Source organism: Haliaeetus albicilla, chromosome 12 (assembly GCF_947461875.1).
Source record: "Haliaeetus albicilla chromosome 12, bHalAlb1.1, whole genome shotgun sequence".
Lineage (NCBI taxonomy): Eukaryota > Metazoa > Chordata > Aves > Accipitriformes > Accipitridae > Haliaeetus > Haliaeetus albicilla.
In genome coordinates this window covers 13,764,334-13,775,423 of record NC_091494.1, presented here as the reverse complement: position 1 = coordinate 13,775,423, position 11,090 = coordinate 13,764,334, and the positions used below count along the sequence as shown (strand labels likewise).

Genomic DNA, 11,090 nt, shown 5'->3' with positions numbered 1-11,090 from the left:
TATGGACATATGCATACCCACTAGAAGACCACCTATTAGAACAAGGACACTAGTTGTCTTACAAAGACTACTTCATTGTGTTAACAAGTTCAGGAAACACAGAAACAAACCTGGGTCCATACTGGGGTGAATTATCATAATGAAAGTAGTATCTGTAGATATATTTGTCCAAATCGTCAAAAACCTTTTCATTATTATTTTGGTATTCCTTCATATCTTCCAGGTAATCCTTGACATCATTAACAAAATCAGTGAACAGCATCTGGTCGTGTATAAATATGCCATTATGAAAAAACTTATTGATGAAATTTTCTAGTTCTCTCCAGTGATGAAAGTTATGTACAACTTGTTGCAAATACTTTTTCATTAGCCGATTAAATTCATCCACCCTGATAGGATCTGATACTCTGTTAAAGAGACTAATGAATTCTTGATGAGCACATTCAAAAATACCAGAGCAGCCCTTTAGGACAAACTGATGCCTTTTGTTACACAAAGGATCATTGAGAAATTTCTGTGAATCTGTATCTTTTTCAAATGTTGTAAACTGATGTTTTCTTCCATCTTTGAATTCTTTTGGCATGTTAGGTCCCTTGTAATGCCTGTGTTTCAGATTCTCATAAGAGTTATGTTCTCGGTAAAAAGTTCGAGCTTTCTTGTGTGCCTCATGTCTTTTATCACTTGATTTCCTCTCCTTTTCATCAAAGATGTTTTTTGTGGTATCTTTGAAGTGTCTGAATGTAGACTTTACAGAATCAGAGAATTTTTTCAGGTTTTCTTTCACTGCTTCTTTAGCCTGCTTAATCTTTTCTTTATGGTGTCTTACAAACTCTTTCGTGGAATTTTTCATTGCATCAAAAGTTTCTTTAACTGAACCAAAAAATGATTCCTTTGATTTCTTTTTCATCTTACTTTGCCCTTTAGCACCTTTCTTTTGTCCCTTTTCATTCATTTCTTGTTTTTCAGTTTGGACTTTTGCTTCAACATACAGCTTCTCCCATAAGTCAGAGCGTTGTTGCTCAAAGTTTAGCTTTTTTTCTAGTTCTACTAGTCTTCCTCGAAGAGTTTCTATTTCTTGATTTTCTCTTAATGTATCATCGTCATTAGCATTGTCAGGTGTTTGACGAGAACTTAACTGTTCCAGTTCTTTTTTTAGAGCTTCTGTAACATGACGTTCTTTGTCCAGTTCTCTCCTTAACATCTGTGCCTCTGCAAAGAGTGTTTCCTTTTGCCTAAGAAAGTTGTGGTTTCTTTGCTTTTCCTCTTCCAAATGTTCCCTTAGTTTCTGATTTTCCATTACAATAGACTCAGTGCTAGTACCTTTATCTTCTAAGTTTCTAATTTGTTGTCTTAGCTTCCTTAATTCTTCCTGAAGTGAAGCCAAAGCTTTTTCTTCCTTCTCCAGAGATTCTCTTAAGTGCTGATTTTCTGCAGCAAGACTTTTTTTTTGAGATTCAAAGGATTTCTTCTCCATCTCAGTAGAGGTCAAACATGTGGCAAGATCTCCCTTGAGTGACTAATACAAACAAAAAGAAAACAAGCCAAAATACAACAATCAGAATTGTTAAAATTTCAGCTAGAAAGATGAAAGACCAAGGTAGCCCAGGCACAGTTTACTTGTCATTTTGGATGCAGTGACACATGTTGCAGCAAGATGCAAAAATAGAGCTAGTTTGTTTATCTCGGATACACACACAAACATTTTCTTGGCAAAGACCATGTGAGAGGCTCCCCCTTCCAACCAGAGGTCATCACCCCTTGCTTGTATTGGTTTAACTAGCTGAAGGATAGTAAACTGGGTACATGAATTCTAACATCTTAAAAGGAAATGAAAATGTCTGGGTTTCCTGTCGATTTATGTTCCACAAACTGGGTTTACAGATTACAAAACCAAATACATTAGCAGAAGCAGGGGCAGTCAACAGTTGGGACAGAAATTCAGGAACTGATTTTGAACCAAATTTGTTGCTGAAACCATGTGTTCATGTAACTATATCCTAACACAAAAGGATCTCCCCAGTCTCTTGGCATCCTTGACAAACTCTAGAACCTAAAGGTGTTGAATTATGTATAAATGCTGTTATTGGTAACAAAAAAAAAAACAACTTACACACACACAAAGCACTCCCTAATCTTCTCTCTGAATGATCTAACAGTAAAAAACTAGAAATACAGGTTAAGTATTTAAAAAATTAATAACCACTTACAATTTAGAAAGCAAATGCACAAAACCTTTAGGTTCAACCTATAATAGGTTTTTACCAGCATGTTCTACTTCAGCTGTCTTCATTACTTGTGTTCAGCTCTGGGGCCCCCATAAGAAAGATATGGACCTGTTGGAGCAAGTCCAGAGAAGGGCCATGAAGATGATCAGAGGGCTGGAGCACCTCTCCTATGAGGATAGGCTGAGAGAGTTGGGGCTGGTCAGTCTGGAAAAGAAAAGGCTCCAGGGAGACCTTGTAGCAGCCTTCCAGTACTTAAAGGGGGCCTACAGGAAAGATGGGGAGGGACTCTTTAACTGGGAGTGTAGTGATAGGACAAGGGCTAACGGTTTTACATTGGAAGAGGGTAGATTTAGATTAGATATTAGGAAAAAAATTCTTTACTGTGAGGGCAGTGAGACACTGGAACAGGTTGCCCAGAGAGGCTGTGGATGCCCCATCCCTGGAAGCGTTCAAGGCCAGGCTGGATGGGGCTTTGAGCAACCTGGTCTAGTGGAAGGTGTCCCTGCCCATGGCAGGGGGGTTGGAACTAGATTATCTTTAAGGTCCCTTCTAACCCAAACCATTCTACGATTAATGACAACCTGGCATTATGTCATAAGGAAAGAGACAGTCTGTGTCCAGATAACTCCTAGACAACATACCTAAAAACAAGTATGTTTAAATACATTCCAATAACAAATTTCATCAAAATACAAAATCTTTGTCAAGAATTCAGGGGAAAGAAAAATGATGTTCTCGAAGAACTTACTAAAGAAAAAAAATGTGATGGATTTGTGTGATAAATTAATTTCACTTTGTGTAAACTACACATATAACAACAGAATAACCCAATGACTTCCAGCTAAACTCATACCTACCCCCACTTTATGATGCAATTTATCTCCTTGCTCTTGTTGGCACTGGTAAAGGTCATCTTTCATATCTTTTAATTCACGTGTCTTTGTCACCAGCTGCTGACGTTTCTGGATCTGTATTGTACCTACAAAGATTAAAAAAACCAAAACTTTGTTTTGATAGTCTGACTTACATTAAATAGTTAGAAGAACAGACAAACCTAAGCATCATCTTAATTTTCTCTGCAAATTCAACAGCATTCTTATCTTGCAATTTCTGCCCAGTACTTACTAGTAACTGTTTAGCTGTAACAAAATAAAGATTGTAACACCAGAGTGGTACATACTGATTCTGTTTCTTCCAACAATAAAAAATTTCTCAAATGGACCCAACAATTTGCTATTACACTGTCTTTTATTTGATAACAAATGAAGGAATTTTGGAACACTACATAGAAGTAAGTTAGATACAAAACAACAAAAGTTATGCAGGAAAGGATATATGTGACTTCTTTGTCATTTTTTTTTAGTAACATGCAAGCCAACCAGGATAAAAGGGAGACCATTAGTCCATACATTATCCATTTCGGAACTACAGCTTTTACTGCTAAATAGTTATATCAATAAGAGGATATTAGCACAGTATTTAAACTGTCATGCAGAAACACAGTTACTACACACTGCTCACAAGCAGCAAGTATTTGCAGGCCCTATCTTATCATTCTTATCCATGAGTGAAGGCTAAAGAGTAAGCAAATATCCTATCTTTCAATTGTCAGATAAAGGCTGAGACATGATTTTTCTGAAAAAATATCTTCGTTGTACTAGCCACCAATTTTTTCCATCAAATAAAACCTCTTCACTGGTACCTCCCTATCTATACACATGTTCTGTAAATCCTAACACTGATGCAGGTTTTATTTCTTTGCTTTTAAGAGTCTCTTTAATTGACTCTACAGCAGATGGCAATAGCATGTTTTAGGCATTTTTTTCAAAACCAATGCAGCATATGCAGAGTTCTATTTCTGTATTTAAAGGCAGGGGGATGTATTATTAAACAGACGAAATTCTATAAATGCTATTACACTGAGGAATTTTTTGCACTCTCTTAATTTCTATTTAATGTATTGTCAAGTATGAACTTAAAAACAGTGCTCTATTAAACCAAGTTGAACCTCAGTAGTTCAATTCAGCCAAGGGAAAGCAATGTTTTTACGCAATGATTTTAGATTTGCAGAGTCCTAGTAAACATTTATTGGAAACACAGATCCTTGCATAAGTGAATTTAAGTATACTGACAGTAAATTTGTTTTTCATATTTATGTTTTATAGATACTTTTGAAGAAGTCCATTGATCCTAAGAATCTAAAGACTGCATCTGAAATCATCATTTAGTGTAAATGGTTCGTGTCAAGAGGAACCTGAATTACAGAAACACTTAAAATGCTGTTTCTGTGCTTATCGAATCATAATTTAGATACAGTAAGCAAAAATGACATTTAGCAACACAGATAGGGCATCAAAGACACTGAAAATGCACGTAACGAGGTACCACTCCTCAGTAATTGGTTTACATTTCCAGCTGGTACTCTAAGTCTCCTTATGCTTCAGAATCTTTAAGAAATCTATCCAAATCCCTAGCATTACAGTAATATTCCCTTCTGCAGATTCTGGTTAAAGAAAAAAATTAAGTATCTGAATGTCCATAAAGAGACATTCTTCTGTCAAGGGCTTCCTAACTTTAGCTTTTCCAGTTAACTCTTTTCCTGGAAAGCTTGCCCTCCTCCTTCACATCTCCTTCCTAGAGCATCATAAAGCCAGTAACTAAGTTTAATGCTGATTAGGATACAGTTATTGATTAAAACTTAATCATAGTCGCTTTCTACATCTTTAGAAGTCTTAAAGGGGTCCTGGAGCTCTAGCTAAAGAGAAAACACTTCCCTCCTGATACTAATCCAAAAAAAAAAAAAAAAAAAACAAAAAACCCAAAAAAACCACCACAAGAAAAAAAAATAAAAGAAAAGTAATTTCAGAAAAAGTAACCCTTTCCAATCCTCTTACACAACAATTAGCAATTAGCCTAGCATTAAAAAACTGCTGTGGAAAACATTCATTCCAAGCTGAATTACAAAAATGCAAAGTAGTCCTCTAGGCAGATGGATTTCTCTTTGCAAGTTGGTGTTTAAAAAAAAAACAAACAAACAACAGGAAGATGGAAAGCAGTTTGACTTCCTTTCTAGTTATCACATAACCATGAAGAACTTTCACTTGAAGAAACAAAAACTAAAGCCACATAGACTTGCCTTCTTTCTGCCGAGAGTGCTGTCATCGCTGCCATCAGTGATGAGCATTTTTATTTAGAAGTACAGACTCAATGAATGAACAAGTCAAAGTGAATCCCTTAATAAAGATAGGACCCTGACTACATTTCCAAAATGTATTTCTCATCCATAGATCACAAAGTCCTTTAAAAGAATAGTATTTATCATTAACCCAAATTTAAACATTGTAAAATGACTAACAGAACTGAAATCTCAAGTTACCACCACAAAGCACTATCAAAGTCTGGTCTAGTCATTGTGCTCCTCTGGTTCTAGTATGCCAATATACATCAATCAGTTTTTACACCAGCTACTACTACCTGCAGCTGCTAAATAAAAAGTATTTTATGTAACTGGATTAGTCATTTCTATAATACCGCATACACTAGCAATTCTTAAGATTTCTTTTTTTTTTTAAATGTAAGTATGCATACATATATGGATGTGTGTGTACACATACACACACACAATTTTAAAAGTAAATCTGAATGCAAGCATAGCATCCACAATACATCACTCATGACTCTTACCTTCAGGTTTACCTAAGAACAAAAAAAAAGTAATCAGGGTCAAGTGAAAATTAGTAAAAATCTCAAAATAAATGTCAAATTTAAACCCCTAACAATTAGTCAAAATCAAATTCAATTAGAATCATATTCCCAGTGTCAAATTGAATCACAAGTCTTCTTATGAAGGCATATTTTCATAAAAAACTAAAACCACTCAGGAAAAATTACTATTAAAAACAAATGCCCTCTATCATTTTTATCATAACACATGTATCTTAGAAGGTCAGGACTGCACTACATAGATTTAGATCTGGAATCAGTTCTACTGTTTTGTTAAATGCAGTAACAAACTGTGTAATGCTTAACTTTAGGCAACACACCGAACACAGGAAAATCGCTGCTATCCTGGATTCCCTAAGCCACTCTGGAATTGCAAGGACAACTACAGCATATTTTTCTCTACCAAAGAGAGAAAAACATTGATACTATGAACTCCTGTATGCCTTGCTCCTACATTTACCAGATGAGCACATATGGAACAAAAGCTTGAAATAACTCTCTGAATGCTGTTAGAAATGGTAAGCACTACCACAAATTTATTTCAAAAGAAAAGATGTGAAAAAAGAAGGGTACACACTGCATTATTAGAACAACAAGAAATTCTATCTGGAAGGGCAACCAAAAATTAATTTATTTTTATTTACTTTAATTTTAAAGTAGTGTATATTAAATTGCACCATTGAAGGGCCTCCCTATATTATCCATACATTAGCAGTTGTTTTTTCTCATTTTTAGGTTTAGATTGCTAGCAGAGAACAAGAAAAAAAAAACCAAACAGTCTCACATAAAATGGTATTTGTTATGTAAGATGTTGATTCTATGTATTTTGTTTTCTATAAACTCACCATAGAAGTGTCCAAAGCCCATGCTGATTGCAATCACCAAAGCTAGTACAATGCATCTGTTAAGGCCACTACTGAACTGGCGTTTGTGCTGCTCTTCTCTGGGAGGTTCAGACTCCGGTTCAGCAGGTGACCCACCCTCAGTCTCAGAGCTGGAGATCAGTCTCTTCTTAGCCCGACGTTTTCGTACTGCGGGACTGGACTGATTGCTAGTTTCATCACTACTTGATTCATCATTGCTAGCCTGAGATGAAAAAACTGAAACCCAACACAGAACAGTCTTTAAAATGCATTAATTGTTGTTTTGAAAATCAGTTTGAGTACCAAAATCCATCATATAAATGCCAAATATATTTTGCATAAATCTTGGAGAACATTAATAAAACAAAATAAAAATTCTCAGTGTGATAGTTTATGCTGGATATTATGCAAGGAATGCTTAATCTCCAAAGTTAAAAAAAAAAATCATTTTTTAAAAGGAAAAGATAGAGATCAAGAAATCACCAGCAAAAAAACTGTACAGCACTTCCCCACACCTTATCATTCACTCATTAGAAAGTGTTTTGTTCAGACAATCCTGCCTCTTAAAGCATCTACATGTACTGCCTCTGTAAATTCTTGTGAAGTAGAAAGGTTAAGAATTCAGTTTTCCTTCTCTTAACAGACATTGAGACTGAACTAATTAATAAAAGAGCAACATAAAGGCTTGCTAAAAGAAAGCTTCCTAAGACAGACATGGTTTTACTATATTCTCTCAAAAAACTTCATTCTGTGATCTACAAGCAGCTGCAGAAAAATTCCATTAAAGGTCCATTAATGTATTTGTTATAAATATTCAAAGCTTTGCGCATTGCAAATTTATTTAAATATGTAATTTTGTTTACTTTTAATATCTACCATATACTATCTATTAACATCTTTACCCACCTTTCAAAAAAGCCATTTTCAACCACTACTGCACAGGAAAAGAACCACTTGGGTGCTTTTGTGTTTGTCCCTCCCTAGCACTCTGAATCCAAAACGCTTCTATACCTGACTGATGTTTTGGAAGATTGAATCAGCCGAGATTTGAGATAAGAACAAATTCTAACCATAAAAAATATCTTTAATAGCATTTTTGTAAAATAGTATTTATGATACCATTTGTATGTTCATGTTCCTATGGCCCAGAAGCCATATATTCTAACTGGGAAAATAACAACAAAGCTGTAATTGCTTGTTGCTATTAGTGGCACAAATGCTTGCTGCATGTACTGTAAATAAATTTATATAACCCAGTATATAAGTAATGATTATTTAATCTCCCTCCTTTGAAAGCATCATTTTCAAGTGTAAGGCAAATATCAAGGGGAAGCAGCAGCAGGGTGAAAAAGAAGCTTTCAAATACCTATGTTCATGTACCTAATTCACATGCCTCAAATAGAGTCAATGTGATCAGTGAAGCCTCCAGCACATGACAAAGTGCTCCTGCTCAGACACTAAATTTGATGCCTGCAATTACACAATGCTAATGCCCCTTCTAGAAATATAGTTGTTTATTCTTATATCAGAGATCACCACTCAAATGTAAACATATAAATACAGAGTTACTGTCCTTGAACATTTCACAACTGAAAATCATTTGTTTGGGCAAAGCCACGCACACATCACTGAATAGACAAGAATACCAAGCAGTGCTAGCCGTTAGCTATAAAAAGCATTACCAATTAAGATTCTTCACTTAAAATAAATTCCAACTTAATAGAAGTGATTGCATCAACCCCAGAAAAGATTACCAATTAGTATCTGGAATACATGTCTAATTTCTGACTCTGTGGACAAGCAACATGTCAGATAATGAAAGATAACTTCCCCTCTTACTAAAAAAATCCATTTTAGTCCATTAGTCAAACCAGACTGACCAAGCAGACATTGCAATAAAGACAAATCACTTAAACAGCTACTTGACATGCAGCTTCTTAATGAATTTATATAGCTTGGCAGAAAAGGACACTATTTTAGAATCAGTCATTTAAGCAGATGCATACTTCCCCAATCCTGGACAATAAAGACAAGCATTCAGAAATTAGTCAGGAGAGAGGTATTTTTAGTAGAATGCAGACATCAGATATTGTAAAGGATGATACAGGACATACTTCATAGGACGGGTGTTGTTATTGCTTATTTGGGTTTTTTAGGGTTTTTTCAACAACCGAAGAAGCTTACACATGGAATACAAAAGTGGTTAAGGAACAAGCTACTTCTAGCCAAATGGGAGATTCTTTGATATACACTGGACGACAAAGAATAGGAAAGGGAAAAAAAATAGACAATTGGAAAGCAAAGAGAGAAAGCTGTAAGACACTTAGAGCCATTCATAAGCACTTACTGGCAAGTTGTCAACAGCATTCATTACACTTTCAGGCAAGAATGACACTGCCTTACAGCTGCTGTAAGAATTCAGTACAAAGCTCTACTCTGATATTCACAGGATGAAAAGGAGTATAAAATGAAACAAAGTGTGACCACAATAGCAGTCCAAAATTCTAGCTTCTGCTATGATTTTGAAGTGTCAGATCTACACTAGAAACCACATGAAGTAACAATGTCAGTTAAGAACATGATTTTCTTTGACGTTTCTGCACAGACACAACTCAAGCCTAGATGCAGTTTGTTTCAGTATATGAGTGCTTCTGCTAGTTAACTTAATTCATGAAGCAATATTAAAACATTTCTGTTTGCATGGTGAAGACAGCCTAAACAGGAATTGGTTTGCAAGTAGAAGTGGCAGAAAATCCTTGTAGAATGTTTTAGTGCCTACATTAGGAAAATCTGAAGCTCATCCTTTTCCAATACAACAGAAAACTCAACAAGAAGCGGGCAGATGGCAAAGATTTCCATTGCCAAAAAGTGGCATGAAAATTTTGACTGCTAAAACTTTGGCATTTAAAATAAATGCAAAAGTACTCCAGACATTTTCTATGATACTTGGTCAATCAGATGCACAGCACTAAAGACCATGCTGAAATCAGCTTAAGTTAGAAGGAAGAAATTCTTTTTGCCAGTCATACATAGATTTGGAACCCATTCATTTAAACTGTCAAAGCAGACATATTAAAATGTATTACAAAGCTTACTGATGCCCATTCCAAATTTACATGTAAGTTTAACGTTTTTCAAAAAAGCAAATAAAACACTGACAGCTTAGCCAAATTCTTCATTGAGGACTGGCTTTCATCATCTGTTTGGAATATCACTACTACAAGATGAAGTCAGATTGCTACTGATAATTTTAAGAACACTCCATGCAAGCCATAAGCAATCAGCTTTACACAAGCTGATCAAATTTAATCACACCACCTTGGAAAGGAAGACTGCGAGACACATGCTCTTTCACCTCATTTCCCCATCCCCTTACACAATCAGGAATCTTCCTCAGCTTCTCCAGCCAACTGACTTTTGTGTACAAAAACATAGGGAGGAAAAAAAAAAAAGCATTTTTAGAACTCAGCCCTAAAAGAAAAAAAGAAAGTCAACTAAATTTAAATTAAAAATTAAGTCAAGTCATCCAGAAGACTTAAAGAAGGCAACAGCTTTGTTACGAATCATCACTGGTCATTAGATGCTAAGCTGTCATTTTCTGATTCCAATGGATACTATACAGATACATGAACGTTTAACGATGTTTTATTCTACTTCTAAGATAAAACAGTATTTTAAAAAAAATCCTGCTCTTTTAATAAACTTACTTTGAAACGTCAAAATCAGTCATACAAGAGTGTTATAAAGAATAAAGAGAACAGAAAAGATTACAAATAAGCAGCCAAATAGAATTAAAAAGGAAGACTAGAGAACTAGAGAAGAGTAACAGAACAGTAAGTTTTTTTGATTGGGTTTGTTGGGTTGTGGTTGGTTGTTTTTGATTGGCCAAATATTCATATCCTTCCTCCTGAATATCATGCATTGTATATTTCTGCCAAGTCCTGGGAGTATCTTAAAAAAATACGTATATTCTATGTAGCTATGAAGGTAAGCTGCTACTAGTCATCATGACCCCAAAATCAATTCTCTCCCAGTTGCTAGTCGTTTATGCCAACTCTATAGTCAAAAAAATTGCCAAGAGAAACTCTATAATTATTCTATGAACTAAAAGATATTTTAATTCTCCAAAATATTCTAGAAATATACTTTCTATTTAAAATAGTGAACACTTAATGGGAGAGAACACTTTCAAACAAGAAGACTGCAGATTTGGACAAAGTTTTAGAGTTAGGGCAACTAGAGTTGTCCTAGAGACTGCAAATACTTGAACAAGACCTTT

At 35.2% G+C, this 11,090-nt stretch overlaps 1 protein-coding gene across 9 annotated transcripts in view; it reads right to left on the bottom strand.

Moving 5' to 3' along the window:
* CCPG1 (cell cycle progression 1) overlaps window positions 1–11,090 on the bottom strand; it is a 35,917-nt gene that overhangs the window by 11,228 nt on the left and 13,599 nt on the right. For 6 of the 9 annotated variants that reach the window (XM_069798178.1, XM_069798180.1, XM_069798179.1 and 3 more), the window contains exons 6-10: window positions 10,130–10,225; window positions 6,794–7,048; window positions 5,910–5,921; window positions 3,083–3,204; window positions 111–1,516 (exon numbers count right to left, since the gene is read on the bottom strand). In XM_069798178.1, the coding sequence (XP_069654279.1) occupies window positions 111–1,516; window positions 3,083–3,204; window positions 5,910–5,921; window positions 6,794–7,048; window positions 10,130–10,225 (1,891 nt within the window). The remainder of the gene's footprint in view (window positions 1–110; window positions 1,517–3,082; window positions 3,205–5,909; window positions 5,922–6,793; window positions 7,049–10,129; window positions 10,226–11,090) is intronic. The other 3 variants (XM_069798176.1, XM_069798182.1, XM_069798183.1) reach the window with 3 other exon arrangements.